Source organism: Malus sylvestris, chromosome 9 (genome assembly GCF_916048215.2).
Source record: "Malus sylvestris chromosome 9, drMalSylv7.2, whole genome shotgun sequence".
In the NCBI taxonomy this organism is placed as follows: Eukaryota; Viridiplantae; Streptophyta; class Magnoliopsida; order Rosales; family Rosaceae; genus Malus; species Malus sylvestris.
The window spans coordinates 1,322,750-1,339,193 of NC_062268.1; the positions used below are offsets into that span (position 1 = coordinate 1,322,750).

At 35.9% G+C, this 16,444-nt stretch overlaps 2 protein-coding genes across 4 annotated transcripts; both read left to right on the forward strand.

Moving 5' to 3' along the window:
- Window positions 1–3,321: 3,321 nt before the first annotated feature.
- On the forward strand, window positions 3,322–9,085 carry LOC126583465 (GDSL esterase/lipase At5g14450-like). 3 transcript variants are annotated; one of them, XM_050247831.1, is made up of 6 exons: window positions 3,359–3,470; window positions 3,557–3,819; window positions 3,920–4,129; window positions 4,265–4,434; window positions 4,540–4,813; window positions 5,003–5,465. In XM_050247831.1, the coding sequence occupies exons 2-6, from the start codon at window positions 3,558–3,560 to the stop codon at window positions 5,260–5,262; spliced, it is 1,176 nt and encodes a 391-aa protein (XP_050103788.1). In that variant the 5' UTR covers window positions 3,359–3,470; window position 3,557; the 3' UTR covers window positions 5,263–5,465. The 3 variants fall into 3 exon arrangements, with proteins under 3 accessions (XP_050103789.1, XP_050103788.1, XP_050103790.1); XM_050247832.1 differs by lacking the exons at window positions 3,920–4,129; window positions 4,265–4,434; window positions 4,540–4,813; window positions 5,003–5,465 and adding exons at window positions 7,236–7,445; window positions 7,570–7,739; window positions 7,841–8,114; window positions 8,317–9,085 and having other exon boundaries at window positions 3,322–3,819; XM_050247833.1 differs by lacking the exons at window positions 3,359–3,470; window positions 3,557–3,819; window positions 3,920–4,129; ... (1 more) ...; window positions 4,540–4,813; window positions 5,003–5,465 and adding exons at window positions 5,699–6,173; window positions 7,236–7,445; window positions 7,570–7,739; window positions 7,841–8,114; window positions 8,317–9,085.
- A 478-nt stretch (window positions 9,086–9,563) lies between these two features.
- LOC126583476 (GDSL esterase/lipase At5g14450-like) lies at window positions 9,564–13,914 on the forward strand. The gene is made up of 5 exons (XM_050247844.1): window positions 9,564–9,834; window positions 9,930–10,139; window positions 10,256–10,460; window positions 12,932–13,170; window positions 13,535–13,914. The coding sequence occupies exons 1-5, from the start codon at window positions 9,588–9,590 to the stop codon at window positions 13,786–13,788; spliced, it is 1,155 nt and encodes a 384-aa protein (XP_050103801.1). The 5' UTR covers window positions 9,564–9,587; the 3' UTR covers window positions 13,789–13,914.
- Window positions 13,915–16,444: the final 2,530 nt, after the last annotated feature.

Below are 16,444 nucleotides of genomic sequence, written 5' to 3' on the forward strand. Positions count from 1 at the left end.
AGAGATTTTTTAGTGTGTTCGGCACACAAGGTGGTACACTACGTGTTACTGTACAAATGATGAGATATGTGTGTTAAAAAGTTAATAACTTAAAAAATAAATTTTTTCATCATTTACATAAAAACACGTGATGTATCACCGTGTTCCCGTCACAATAAAAAAATTATCCATGTGCAGGCCTTCTGTCTTTGTTTACCTCAGTGAATGGCTCATTTCCGAGTTCAGAAAATTAGGGAAAATTTTCAAAGGCAAATGTCAACAAAAGGAGTGATTTTTGCACAACATATTCACTCCATGTGCATCTTTCTTCGCCCTTTGTGCGCACCTTTTTTCATCTTTTGCACGCCTCATTTAGTTTTACAATTAATTCTTTTTCGATTTGTTTAAACTAGTAGTTATAGAAAGAGTAGTGTCACACTTATCATATTTTTCATATTGAAATTGTCATCACAGAGATAGATCCCAACAACATATATGAGTCTCATCTTTTTTAGAGTCTTAGAGATATGGTATAAATGTAATATGAAAAATAAGGTAAGAGTAAAATTTTTGTTAAGAAAATATACAATATGAAATGGTGTACATAAATTATTTCACATGTGATCAATGTTAGAGCTGTTAAATTTGCTCATCAAATTATTTACCAAATGATGTGGTTGCTTATGAATTGAGATCATTTCTGGATCTCTGTGTCGGAGTCCAAGGAACAGGTGATCCAAACCGCTGAACAAAGAGATCCAAATCTTTAATTGATGTGAAGTAGATCAGTGAAATAGATTAATGAGAACTGCATGATTTAAAATGAATAGTCCATACCACCTTATTCTTTTGATCTAGACACAGAATCTAGGGAGGTTATCGAGCTGTTGTTTACGTATAAATCATAATAAAAAATCATGAAAATTTGTAATATATTTGGTGAACACAACTTGTTTGTCGGTGATTTATTTTGCGTAAATATAATATGACTTGGAATCTTGATCAATCACGAGTTGAAGTTATGTCCGTTGAATTTGCTTTGACAATTTGGACGTGATGATATTTCTTTACATGTATTTAGCAAGTTTTGTTCTTCTTTGGGGCTACCTTGTGGTGGAGACAGATTGTCTGCCCTCTTGTTTTAGTGCTCTTCCTATCGTCTCTTATTTGTACGGTCACAGTTAAGCAATGTTAATATTTTATATTCTTATTGTTTTTTGTTTTATTATCTCTATAAAAAATTAATATAAAATGTTACCGTGACTTAACCGTGACCGCACAAAATAAGAGGGGATGAAAAGGACATCCAAACAGGAGGGCAGACAATATGCCTCCCCTTGTGGTCTACTATTTTTAGTGTAAATACAATATAAAAATGACCCATGCTTAGCACATGTAGCATGCACATCTTTTTTATTATATGCTTTTACAAGATGTGTTCACATCCTAGATTCGGTGCGCAGAAAAAAAAAATAAAATAAATAAAATAAACGAAATAGGGGACTTAAAATAATACTTCTTTCTTTTTCAAAAATAAAATAAAATAATAATAATACTTCTTTCATAGAAATAAATATATGTGTACAAAACTTAATAAAAACTCTTATATCCCTCCTGTCTTGACAATAATTCATCTGACCCTCCTCTCTTGACAAATAATTCATCCGACCCTTCTGTCTTGACAAATAATTCATCTGAAAAATAAAAAAGTGAAAGGTAAGCAACAATCACATCTAGTGAGTATGTAGAATATGTAATATGTCAGTGGAGTAATGTCGTTTTCCACAAACTAGAAAATAAGGTACTTCTATAGAAATATATCACATAATTTTATATCATACATAGCCTTTTTGCTCTAATGTACCCATGTGTAGTTTACATTGATACCTTAGAATAATGCAATACTAAAGTTCTCGTGCTCCATGAACAATTCCAAGTAATTCACTCACTGATCAAATATATAATAACTCCAAAAGAATTTTTCAAAATAACCATGCTTACTTAAAGGCGTGTGACATACACACAACCTTTTTACTTCTCATACAACTTTTTCAGTTTTCGACCTTCAGATCGGATGAATTGAAGAAGATCAAAGAACAAAAATTAATAAAGGGTGTATAATAAGTAAAAATGGGTGTGTGAATAGCGCACCCCTACTTGAAAACAAAGAGATATTTGTAAATAGAGTAAAACTCACGATATCATGGTTTTCGTAATAACATACTAGTATATACCTACACACTCTGTGTGTTTAGACAATTTTTTTTTTTTTAATTAGAGATTTGATAAGATCACATGTATGTGATGCTTTTAAAAAACACTTTAAAATCTAGTTTGTACAAAATTACTTTATTGTACCTTATTTTATTCACAAAAATGTCTTTTTACCATCTTTTGATTGATAAATAAAATTTCATTAATATGTAGTTGAGATATGAAGGCTCCCATGCATGTGAATATATTTACAATATTTATATAAGAAAATTAATATATAATCATCTATGAAAAGAAAATTGATATATAATAATTTATGAAAATCTTTCAAAATATAAATAGATTAAATATATACTTTTCAAAATACGAATCTTCACGGTTCAATTTTAAAAGTCCTTTTTGTGTGTGTGATACTCCTAAAGTTCTGATGAACAAGTTCTACGAGTACTTTACAAAATTCAATGGTTTTTCACCTTTTTCATTCCTCTTTAATAATTTTCATAAAAAATTTAAACCCTTTTTCAAAATTTAATACTGGGTTGATAATAAAGCAGTTTATGGAATTGTATATTTTTGCAATAATGTTGTGTGACGTGACATGCTTTCACAGTTGAATTATGACTGTTTTTATTCATAATTGTCAATACTTTAACAAGCAAAATATTAATCATGACTCTTTGTTTATGAAGAAAATGATGGGAATGGTCTCATGACTTCACCAAAGTTTCCACGAATTCTGGTGGCCTAAAGCCTAAAATCAACATGCAACGTGTTGTATATTCTTTTTCTGTTTGTTGTTCTCCTAAAATGTATTATGTGAAGAGAGAAACAGATACATAAAGATATACAATCTCATTACGTGGAAATCTCTCATCATTCGAAGGCATGCCATGATCATTAAGAACAAAATGTGATTGAAACCTGTTTTCGGATGCATAATTCGTAACTTATGGCAGGATTAATGGGACCTTGTCTGCAGAAAGAGCACATGAACGAAGTACAAGAACATGTGGTTAGGCTGCATGACAGTAACACTGACATAATAGGTATAAATTAAAACAAATCAAAAGATGCCTGTTTGTTTTTCTCATCACCTCTTTGTACACAGTATAAAGAAACACTCTTCCTCCATATATATATATATATATAGTATAGGATTTGGACCTCCCTCAGTCCTTTCTCTCTTGTGTGTGCATATATTTGTAAGTTAGGATTCGAAAACACACGTTTTTAACACACACCGTAAAAATCAGATCGATTTTGACACAAAGTACAAAGTAACACTCTTCCTCTTAGTCCTCTATTTAATATATTATACACACACATATATATAGTTTATCCTGCTCTTGCGTTGGAGTTGCAGTATGTTTCGTGTGGTGGAAATGCAGATGGCTAGATTCGTCGTTGCCAGTTGTTTCGCTATGTGTTTACTGAGTGTGGGAGGGGAAGGGGTGATAGACACGTCGCGTTGTGATTTTCCGGCAATTTACAACTTTGGAGACTCCAACTCAGATACTGGTGGTAACTCAGCTTCATTTTACCCCATGGTATCACCCTGTGGTGAAACTTTCTTCCACAGACCCGCCGGAAGGGGTTGTGACGGCCGTCTCATCATAGATTTTATTGGTAATTCTTATGGACTGCAACTGTGAATTTATTGTAAGATTAGTTTCTTACTTACCTTACCAAATTTTACACCAATATCTGTGATGTGCTAATTATGCAGCAAAGCATTTGGGGTTGCCATACCTGAGTCCATATTTGGACTCACTGGAGAGCAATTTCAGGCACGGTGCCAATTTCGCTAGCGGCGGATCTACCATCCGGCCTTACAAGGAGGCCATGTTTGAAAATGGTGTGAGCCCTTTTTATCTTGAAATCCAGATCGCTCAATACAAGCAGTTCAAGTCACGTACCACCACTCTTTCGAAACAAGGTGACTCATGGCGCAAATTACCCGAAAAACAGATCTGTTCACATCGCCTTTCGAAAGTTTTTTTTCTTAGTTTTCTTGATATGCAAGTATGAGAAGCTCATTTCATTGATTGATCTCAGTTGTTATGATCTGCAGCCAAGAAACAATCCGACAGATTCCCAATAATCGATGACTTCTCAAAGGCGCTCTACACTTTCGATACAGGACAGAATGATCTAGCTGCTGGTTTTCGGACAAAGTTCAGCAGTGAACAATTTGAAGTAGAAATCACAGACATGATTAACCAGCATGCTAACGCCGTACGAGTAAGTATATATATGAGGCCGGTTCATTAACAAATAAATAACATTGTTAAAAAACAAAATGGTTATCAAACGGACATTAAATAATCGCATCTTCCTGTTGTACAGAATTTGTATGAACAAGGGGCAAGGACATTCTGGATACACAACACGGGTCCGATTGGTTGCTTGGGAGTGACCTTAAGCTACCTCCATAATCCGAGCCCCGGCTTCGTTGACAGCCAGGGTTGTGACAAGTTTCAGAACGACATGGCTAGGAAGTTCAATAGGCAGCTGGAGCAGAAAGTTATTCAGCTAAGGAAGGAGCTCCCCCTTTCTGCCATAACATATGTCGATATCTTCACTGCGAAGTATGAACTGCTCAGCAACGCAAAGAAGCACGGTAAATCTCATTGATTATTGGCATGAAAAATAAATCCGCTACAATCTTTTAATCAAATATAGAACCGGGGATGCTAAATAGACAATACGCAATACAAAAACCACGTTTCTAGTGCCCCATTATTGTCCTTCCAGTTCTATCTTCTACAAAAAGTAATGGATTTATGCACATTTCCCTTGATTTATGCAGGATTTTTGGACAAGGCAAGCATCTGCTGTGGATACCATGACGAAAACAACCATGTGTGGTGTGGGAATAAGGGCACCATAACTAATGGGACTCAAGTATATGCTGGTTTATGTAAGGATCCTTCCTTGTATATCAGCTGGGATGGCGTACACTACACCGAGGCTGCGAACCGTTGGATTGCAGATCGAATAGTCCACGGTTCGTTCACAGACCCGCCGGTTTCGATCAAAAGTTCATGTCATACAACTCAACCTGAGTAGCTGGTTCCATATGTGATTCTTCATTTTTTTTTCTATGACTGTTTCTGTTTATACCCGGATCCGGACGGCAAAAATTCAATACTTTAACAAGCAAAAATTAATATAATGACTATTTATTTAAGAAGAAAATGATGGATATTATGCCCCTACTCTTTGCTTAGGTGTAACTTTTTTTATATTATTTTAATAAAATCTCTTTCGTACTGTGGAGGTTTCTTCAGAAAGAAAAGAAAAAGAAAAAGATAGATATGGTCTCATGTGCTGCACAAAAATTTCCACGAATTTGGGTGTTTGTGGTTTTTTTTGGGGGGGGGGGGGGGTGTTGGCGGTGTACATCCTTTGTGTATGCCTGTCTCTTCAAGTAATACATCCTTTATGTGTATGCCTGTCTCTTCAAGTAATACGTTACGTGAGGAGAGAGACGGATACAGAAAACATAGAGCTCATTCCAACAACATGCCTTGATCATTAAGAACAAGATGTGGTTGAAACGTAGCTTCCAATGTAAATTTGGTAACTTATGGCACAATTATGGGAAATTCTTGTATGCAGGAAGTAATTTAAGGAAATAGTAACGTGTTCAAATAAAAGTCAGTTATCATGAACAAATGAGGGACGTATCCTGGTCCTGCATTTGAGTTGCAATCTGTTTGGTGTGGTGAAAATGGAGATGGCTAGGTTTCTCGCTGTCGGTTTTTTCGCAATGTGTTTACTGAGCGTGGGAGTGGAAGGGGTGACATACACATCGACTAGTTGTGATTTTCCGGCAATTTACAACTTTGGTGACTCAAATTCAGACACTGGTGCTAACTCGGCAGCATTTTACCCCATGGCATCACCTTGTGGCGAGACTTTCTTCCACAGACCCGCCGGAAGGGGTTGTGACGGCCGTCTCATCATAGATTTTATTGGTAAATTAATTTATCTTACGACTAGTTGTATACCTACCATTTACCAAATTTATAAGAACACTAAGGGTGTGTTTGTTTGCCATCGTTAGATTTCACTGGATTGGACTAGCTTAAGTGGAATTATTGTCCGGTGTTTGGCATGATCAAAGATTGCTATTAATGAGACTAAGTCGGACTCGTTCCGACTAACCGCCTCACTAAGGGTCGCTATCTAATCCGGAGCTGCAACACGGTATTAGCTAGGATTACCATCCTTCTTCCCTTCGCCCCACTTTCGGTAAACTCTTCCTCCTGAAACAATGTCCTCTCTCTCTCTCCTTCTCCCTTTTGTCCTTCTTGCCTGGGTTTGGTCTTTGCTTTTCGAGTCACCGATTGATTTCTAGGTTGGGTTTTTCGAGTTGTCGTCCAAAGACGGGAAGGGTGCATATGTTCATACAAATTGAAGAAATTGAATTGCGGTAATGAAAGAAAACAGAAATTTTAGAAGAAAATCCAACTTAGTTAGGCGCGATCTGGAGAGAGAGAGAGAGAAATTGTCTGGATTGGGTTTGTGCAGTTGGAGTGGAAGTGAGGAAAGTAGGCGTGAGGAAGGTGGTTTGTCTAGGTTTCACAAACAACAATATCTTTTCTTTTTTTCAATTTTTTTTTGTCTTTCACATTTATAAATTCTGAAAAAAGAAAGGATTTTCCTTTACAATTTTTATTTATAGAGTGCATTTTAGTTTTTTAGACAAAAAAGTGAAGTTTTCATAATTAACCCATATCATGAGATTTGTAGCATTACTGTATTACACAATGGCAAAAATTTGTAGTCATAGTCTAAGCAAACACAAATCTGGTGAACAGTACTGTTTTTATTATCCTGCTTCTTAGTCCGATATTGCACCAAACACTTCACTAAGTTAGTCCAGCTTAGTCTAGTCTAAGCCTGTCCAACTTAGTCCCTGCAGCTAGTCCAGTCCGAGACAGTCCGGCGCAACAAACGCACCCTAAAATAATTAGTGACATTAATTACTTCTTGTTAATTATATTATGTATGTGATGTGCTAATTAATTATGCAGCAAAGCATTTGGGTTTGCCATACTTGAGTCCATATTTGGACTCACTAGAGAGCAATTTCAGGCACGGTGCTAATTTTGCCAGCGGCGGAGCAACCATCCGGCGTTACAATGAGTCCATGTCTGAAAATGGTGTGAGCCCTTTTTATCTTGACATCCAGATTGCTCAGTATACCCAGTTCAAGTCACGTACCACCAATCTTTCCAGCCAAGGTGACACATGCCACAAATTACCCGAAAAACAGATCATGTTCATCTCGCGGCCTTTCGAAAGTTTTTTTTGTTGTTACTTTACTTGAGATGCAAGCATGGTAACCTTAGTTGTTATGATCTGTAGCCAAGGAACAATCCGACAGATTCCCAATAGTTGATGACTTCGCAAAGGCGCTCTACACTTTCGATATAGGACAAAATGATCTAGCTGCTGGTTTTCGGAAAAAATTCAGCAGTGAACAGTTTGGAGCACAAATTACAGACATGATTAACCAGCAAGCTAACGCCGTACGAGTAAGTATATTATGCTAGTTTATTACCGAACAAATGTCATTGTTCAAAAACAAAATGGTTATCAAACGGGGCTAATATAACTGCATCTTTCTGTTATACAGAATTTGTATGAACAAGGGGCAAGGACATTCTGGATACACAACACGGGTCCGATTGGTTGCTTGGCAGTGACGTTACACAACATCCATAATCCGAGCCCCGGCTTGGTTGACGGCCAGGGTTGCGACAAGTTTCAAAATGACATGGCCAGACAGTTCAATAGGCAGCTGGAGCAGAAAGTGATCCAGCTAAGGAAGGAGCTCCCCCTTTCTGCCATAACGTATGTCGATGTCTTCGCTGCAAAGTACGAACTAATCGGCAATGCGACGAAGCACGGTAAAATCCTGATTCAACACTCTCACAGTCTGCTACAAACTTTAATAAAAAATAGAGCCAGGAACACTAAACAGACGATATGCGTATATAAACCATGGTTCTAATGCCCCTTTCTCGACCAAAAGTGTTCGATTTACGCATATTTCCTTCGATTAATAGTATGATACAGCATCAGCTTCTGTTTTTTGTTATGTTTATGCAGGATTTTTGGATAAGGCAAACATCTGCTGTGGATATCATGAACACGACGACCATGTGTGGTGTGGTAATAAGGGCATCATAAGTAATGGGACTCAAATATATGCTGGTTCATGTGAAGATCCTTCCTTGTATATTAGCTGGGACGGTGTTCACTACACCGAGGCTGCAAACCGTTGGATTGCTGACCAAATCGTAGGCGGTTCCTTCTCAGACGTGCCGGTTCCAATCACAGATTCATGTCATAGGATTCGATCCGAGTAAATTCGTATACATATGGGATGCTTTCTACAGCCTCGTAATTAGTAGTTAACATGAAAAAATAAAAAGAAAAGAAGCAGTTAAGAAATAGTAAACTCAGAAAAGAAGCAGATAAATATTGTATAATCAAGGAATTAAACATTGTATTATACAAAACTCCTGAATTAGAGAACTTAGGGCTCGTTTGAAAGTACTTTTAAATTGACTAAAAACGTTTTTGATGAAAGCGTTTTTGGAACAATCCTTAGTAAAAATGCAAGTGAATAAAAAAAAACACTTGAAGTGCTTCTTGCGTATGCTTCTTGTAGGAAGCACTTCAAGTGCTTTTGGAAGCCAAATTTTTTTCTTTAAAAACGCTTTTAGTCATTTTAAAAGCACTTCTAAATGAGTCCTTAGTTAGAGAAAAAACTGGGTGTTTTTTTCAATGTATGCTTGAATAAGAGAGGAAATAATTGAACCTTCTCTCCCTCCTTATGTGTCAATAATCAATACCAATATTGTCTCCAAATTAATCTCGTGCACATTCTACCAGGTGTGAGGTTTTGTACAAAATACAAAATATGCAAACTTTTGTTTGAAAAATTCGTTATTAATGAAGTCCTAATTGCCATTTCTCAAAATATATATTAATTTCTTTACACGTGAGGAGAGAGACTGGTACAAAGAGGTATACACCCCAACCCGTTACATGTAAGTTTCGCTCCGTTTTGCCGATTTATTTGCCATACACCCCCTGACAATTGGCATTTCTTAGGAAGCATGAATACCATGATCATTTAGAAATATAGTAGCTAGGATGCTCATATAAAAGGCACTCTATAACCTCCGCACAGAGCAAATGATCTAAGTCAAGTCAGTTAGCTAAAGCTGTAATCCAGTCAAATGTATGGACCAAATTAGGTCAAAAACCAAACACACAAGCTTTTCATCGCTTGCAGTTGGCGAGTCCTCGATAAATAAGAGGGCGTCCAGGTGTGTCTCCTGCATCCAAGTTACACGTTTGGTGTGGTGAAAATGAAGATGGTAAAGTTATTCGTTGCCGGTTTTTTGGCCTTGCGTGTAGTGAGGGTGGGAGGTAAAGAGGTTATAAACACGTCGTCGCCTTGTGATTTTCCAGCAATTTACAACTTTGGAGACTCGAATTCAGACACCGGCGGCATATCCGCGGCATTCTACGGCTTCGCAGCACCCACCGGTGAAACTTTCTTCCACAGACCAGTTGGAAGGGCTTCAGATGGCCGTCTCGTCATAGATTTTATCGGTAATTATACTAGTTGCTTTAATACTAATTACCAAAATTTACAAGAACTTTGACTACTAATGAACTCCTGTGAGATGTGCTAGTTAATTGTGCAGCAAGTCACTTGGGGTTGCCATTCTTGAGCCCGTATTTGGACTCACTCGACAGCAATTTCAGCCACGGCGCTAATTTCTCTACCGGCGGATCAACCATCCGGCCTTCTAATGTGTCCATGTCTGCAAATGGTGTGAGCCCTTTTTCTCTCGACGTCCAGATTGCTCAGTTTAACCAGTTCAAGTCACGCACCACTAGTCTTTCCAACCAAGGTAACTCAAGGGCAGATCATATTATCGCTTTTGTCGGAAGTTTTTTTGTTAGTTTACTTATGATGCAAGCATGAGAAATTCATTCGTTAATATTAATTAGTTATTGTGATCTGCAGCCAAGAAACAACATGACAGATTCCCGAGTGTTGATGACTTTCCAAAGGCTCTTTACATGTTTGATATAGGGCAAAATGATGTATCTGTTGGTTTTCGGAATATGATCGATAATGAGCAACTTCAAGCTGACATCAAAGACATGATTCACCAGTTGGCTACGGCTGTACGAGCACCGGCGGAGGCAGTATCAAGGCTACGGTGGGCTCTAGCATAGGGAGAGTTTTAGTTGTGTAAGGTTAAAATACTTAAAATTTAGAATATTTTATTATTTTTAATTGTTATAGCCTACCTCTGAAAAATAAGACTACTTTTACAAAAAAGTAAGAGTTAATAAATATTGAATAAATTATTTACTTTCATCCATATCAAAATTTATTATTATTATATTTAAAATTGTACACACATACTGGCACACACCACACATTCCAATAATCTTTTTATTTGATTAGTTTCTAGGGTATGGAGTAGTCTAATTAGTTTAGGTTTTCTAAGAGGAGTAGTCATGATTGTACACACACATTGACACACACCACACGTCCCAATTGTTTTAAATTGTTTTTTTATATCCCACCCAAAGTGTTTGTCCATTATTTTAAGGGAACTTTAACGAAAAGCACCCGGTACTGTTCACTTTAACGAAAAACCACATTTTTACACTAAAAAGTCAATCCTGGTACTATTCACTTTACCCTTTATTTTGTCCTTATCATTAAAACTCAAAGTTTTCAAGCCTTTTTCATTAGTTTTCCTTTATTTTAAATCTCATCCCCAACCCACATCATTCCCCACTGTCCCACCCTTCCCCCGTTTCCCGCTCTTCTGCTTCCCTCAATGCCCAATAACATATTCACCCAAATTTCTCTTCTACTTCCCCAAATGCCCAGCTTTAACATATTCATCCAATTTCCAATCCCCAACTCCTCATATTTCAAAACCCTAAAATTCTAAATCTCACACTCAATCCCATATTATAATTTTATTACTCTAATATCATACCTCCCCAAATCTCTAGGCCACCACTATTTGGTTCACAATTCAAGTAAGTTTTTTGGTATTCTAATCTAATCTCAATTAAATTATATTAGATATTGATGAAGATTTTTAGTCTATTATTGATATGATTGTTGATATGTTTTATGTTTATACACATTTGATCATTAGAATTTAGATGAGATTTTTATTTATTGGGTAGTTCAAGCTCAAGAAGGAGAGTGAATTTCTAGCAGATTCAAGAAGCATACATTACAAGTGAGAAAAATGATTGATTTTTCTTATCAATAGGTAAGTTTTTAACCACTTTATTCTTATGTCTTGATGATTTTATTTGTTTATTGTTTTAATTTTAAGAATTCGTACTTTAAAATTTCAATTTCAAGTTTAATTTTTTTTTTCTGATAGTCTAATAGATTTCTTAGAAATATAATTTATTATATAAACTTGCATTATTGTTGTTCAATTTGTTAGGTTAACCTTCAATGAAGAGGTTAAGAACTATTGATTCATTTTATGTAGGCAAAAAATAAAAAATTCATAAGATTACATGCTAATAATCAAATTAATTTCATAAAAAAATTAAACTTGAAATTGAAATTTTAAAGTACGAATTCTTAAAATTAAAACAATAAACAAATAAAATCATCAAGACATAAGAATAAAGTGGTTAAAAACTTACCTATTGATAAGAAAAATCAATCATTTTTCTCACTTGTAATGTATGCTTCTTGAATCTGCTAGAAATTCACTCTCCTTCTTGAGCTTGAACTACCCAATAAATAAAAATCTCATCTAAATTCTAATGATCAAATGTGTATAAACATAAAACATATCAACAATCATATCAATAATAGACTAAAAATCTTCATCAATATCTAATATAATTTAATTGAGATTAGATTAGAATACCAAAAAACTTACTTGAATTGTGAACCAAATAGTGGTGGCCTAGAGATTTGGGGAGGTATGATATTAGAGTAATAAAATTATAATATGGGATTGGGCGTGGGATTTAGAATTTTAGGGTTTTGAAATATGAGGAGTTGGGGATTGGAAATTGGATGAATATGTTAAAGCTGGGCATTGGGGGAAGTAGAAGAGAAATTTGGGTGAATATGTTATTGGGCATTGAGGGAAGCAGAAGAGCGGGAAACGGGGGAAGGGTGGGACAATGGGGAATGATGTGGGTTGGGGATGAGATTTAAAATAATGGACAAACACTTTGGGTGGGATATAAAAAAACAATTTAAAACAATTGGGACGTGTGGTGTGTGTCAATGTATGTGTACAATCATGACTACTCCTAGAAAACCTAAACTAATTAGACTACTCCCTACCCTAGAAACTAATCAAATAAAAAGATTATTGGAACCTGTGGTGTGTGTCAATTTGTGTGTACAATTTCAAATATAATAATAATAAATTTTGATATGAATGAAAGTAGATAATTTATTTAATATTTATTAACTCTTACTTTTTTTTTTAAGTAGTCTTATTTTTCAGAACTTTTATTTATTAGGTGAGCTATAACAATTAAAAATAATAAAATATTCTAAATTTTAAGTATTTTAACTTTACACAACTAAAACTCTCCCTATGCTAGAGCCCACCGTAGCCTTGTTACTGCCTCCGCCGGTGGCTCTAACTAATCATAATGTCATATATTATACAGAATTTGATGAACACAACACCGGCCCCATCGGTTGCTTACCAATGACATTAAAGTTCATCCCTAATCCGATCCCCAGATTACTTGGTGAACACAGTTGCGTCAAGTATCAAAACGACGTTGCTAGACAGTTCAACAAGGTTCTCAACCAACAAGTGATCCAGCTAAGGACAGAGCTCCCCCTTTCTGCAATAGCATATGTCGATGTCTTTTCCGCAAAGTATCAACTCTTCGGCAGAGCAAAGGAGCACGGTAAAAGCTCATCCAAATTAATATCTGAATTCGAATATACATGGAGCACTGCTTCTTTGCGCCACATGCTTACAAGGGGCATATTCTCCTATTTGCTCCGTAAAATGGTCTCGTGTGCATTTCACGTGATTAATTTTGACATAAATTCTCATAGAGTTATCGGGAAGGATCAATGCTTTAGTCTTATCACATTCGGATACCAATTTGAGTAATTTGTTTTTTCGTAGACCAAAACTGTGATTTGGTCATGGTTCATGAGCTATTACTCCAATTTTCTCTCAAAAATCTATAACCGGTTCTATTTATGCATATTTCCGCTGATTAAAACTACAACGAATCGTCGACATTTTTTATGTGCGTGCAGGATTTGGGAATACTGCAAACATCTGCTGTGGATATTTTGAAGATAAGAGCCAAGTGTGGTGTGGGCAAAGGGCAAACGTAAATGGGACAGAATTGTTTGGTGGTTCATGTGAAGATCCTTCCTCGTATGTGAGCTGGGATGGTGTGCACTACACTGATGCTGCAAATCATTTGATTGCTGCTCAAATAATCTACGGTTCATATTCAGACCCACCAGTTCCAATCAAAAGATCATGTCACACGATTCAAGCATGAGTAATTTGCTTCCACATGTTTGATATTTTCTAATAGCTTCAATGCAGGAAATAGACATATTAGTATTAGATTTCACCCAAAATAACATATAACTGGTTAAATATGAGATGAAATTAAAAAGAAATGAGATGAAATTAATAATAAATGAGATGAATTTTAGCATGGTTGTCTGGTTAAGACATGTTTCACGTTAAATAGGACCAACGAAGAGTCGAGCAAGGCTAAAATTTAGTCTTATATTTTGTAAAGAAAACGGGACAAATATGAAATCAGGTGGAACTTAAATATGGAAATTTTATATTTTTGTGAAAAATGCCCTACAAATAATGTAGTTGGACTTGACCAATGGCGTAAAAGTAGAAGCAATGCAAATTGCCAGTTAGCTACCTAAATTGAGTGGTGTGATACTTAATGATAAAAATATGAATGTTAATAACTAACATTGTTACGTAATGAGCGTTATAACTAGATAGAAGTAGACTATAAGTTTTTCTGTTTTGGTGGAGAAATGCTTTAATTAGATGTCCCTTATGTGTTGTTGCTCACTCAACACTTATAAGACATGGCAACACGATGAACATTCTATAAAAAGCAATAGATTAACGGTTAAAATGCTGAAGTATTGTGTACTCCGGAACAATATAAATTTAATAAAATATAAGAAGAAGAGGATTATATAGTATATATGCCGTGGAAAAGGATCCTCGCCGGATTTTTTTCCTGGAGATCCGGGATTTAGAAATCATATATGTTCATCGTATATAATACGGTCATAAATTATTTAAAATTTAAAATTTAATATAAATAATACTTAACAAAAAGTCGAAAACTAATCTCACAATGTACAATGAATGAACATAATATCTAGATCTCCGGATCTTCAGGAGAAGGAACCACCGTAAGTTTCTCTGTCTTTGCACACTGTCACTAACAAGATTTTTGGCTGATCACGCATGCAATAACTGAATCTATCATGTTGTTCAATGTTGTTCATGAGTTCTGGCATATAGAATAAACCCACAAAAAAACTTTTTTGTGCTTCGGAGTAAGCGGTATTATGAGTGTTTTGACTTTTTTTTTTGTTAACAGATGATATTATTTACACTAAGAGGGTGAAAGAGTGGTCTAAATCTCACGGCTAACAATAATGTAGTTCAAGTTTACCTTTGTCAATAATTGCATATAAAACTTCTAACTTACAAATAAAAAGAAATATCATTAAACAGTAGTATTAAGTAGTAAGTATTTTAATCTTGATTTTTGTATTTTAAAATAAAAATATAACAAGTAAAATATTCGAAATACACGATACTCTTAGCGTCCAGACAACCGTGGTCCATATTTTAATTACCTTATGTATGTTATACACAGAGAGTCACACACTTCTCAATTACCTTATGTACGTTATACAGAGAGAGTCACACACTTCGCAATCACCGACTCTCTAATGAAACAAAACTGTGTCTCTAATGTCCATGGAACTTGTCAAAAATTCAAGATTCATAACCAGCTGCATGTCATTGTCCCTTCCCTTGTGAACAACGGCATGTGTTGCTGAATCATATTCTGTTCCCTATCCAAATCCGTCATAAGGTCCGCGGTCCCAAGGAAGAAATTTCACTTACTAGAAATGTCGTTGTAATTGTATTCAAGTCAGTCACATATTGCTATATAAAAAAATTACAATGCATAACACAGAAGGACGGTGTCACCCTTAGACTTGGGTTCCTTCTCTACCATATAAAAATTTCCAAGTAGAAGTTAACCCAACTAAAGTTAAACCCTATTGGATTAAATTTCTAATTCCACCCTTGACATGACATTGTATGATTGAATAAAATGGACAAGGATTGTCTACCCTCCCTTTTTCCATACCCTTCCATGCTCTACTGTTTGTGTGGTCACGGTTAAGTCACGTCAACATTTTATATTACTATTCATTTTTGTCTTATTATCTTTATAAAAAAATATATATATAAAATGTTGACGTGTCTTAACCGCGACAACACAAAACAGGAGGGCATGTAAGGGCATAGAAAAAAGAAGGGCAGACAATCCTTGTCCGAATAAAATACTGTTACAGTTACATTCTGCTACGAGTAAATTTCTCTCCCCTCACTCAATTCCAAAGCCAAGCAACAACATGGGAAAGCATTAACCTGATCCTAATTGTGCTGAAATTAGAGGATTTTCTAATATAAGATGTTGATGCACAAAACCGGGACGGTCTTGGAACAACGTAAATCCGACCGTGGATCTGCAATGAAATGTAAATGACACAAGAGTTATCGTGGTTCACCCCAATGTTTGGGCTACGTCCACACTGATTGTATTATATTTCTCTGTTGAAGAGGGAGAGAGAGAGCTTAGAGCTTAGGGGGTGTGAGGAAGCTTTGAGAGGGGGTGAGAGGCTTCAGAAATGGCCTCTGAGAGTGAGAGTGAGGCCTCCCCTAGAATGAGGGTAGGAGTCCCCTTTTATAGAATAAGGGGCTCCTCCTCTTTTACAAAGTATGGGCTTTAGTGTGAGGCCCAAATACAAGGCCCAAGGCCCAAATATACGAGGCCCTAAATATGGTATAAACAGTAGTCCCCCAAGTCTTCAGTCAAGAGAGTCTTTTGGCTGGAGACTTGAAATTCAGTCCATGTGTGGGCCGAA

Coding starts and splice junctions, on each gene's coding strand:
- LOC126583465 (XM_050247832.1), top strand. CDS start 3,558: ATGTTTCGTGTGGTGGAAATGCAGATGGCTAGATTCGTCGTTGCCAGT. Junction 3,820..7,235: donor TCTCATCATAGATTTTATTG/GTAATTCTTATG, acceptor TTAATTATGCAG/CAAAGCATTTGGGTTTGCCA. Junction 8,115..8,316: donor CGGCAATGCGACGAAGCACG/GTAAAATCCTGA, acceptor ATGTTTATGCAG/GATTTTTGGATAAGGCAAAC.
- LOC126583476 (XM_050247844.1), top strand. CDS start 9,588: ATGAAGATGGTAAAGTTATTCGTTGCCGGTTTTTTGGCCTTGCGTGTA. Junction 9,835..9,929: donor TCTCGTCATAGATTTTATCG/GTAATTATACTA, acceptor TTAATTGTGCAG/CAAGTCACTTGGGGTTGCCA. Junction 10,140..10,255: donor CACTAGTCTTTCCAACCAAG/GTAACTCAAGGG, acceptor TGTGATCTGCAG/CCAAGAAACAACATGACAGA.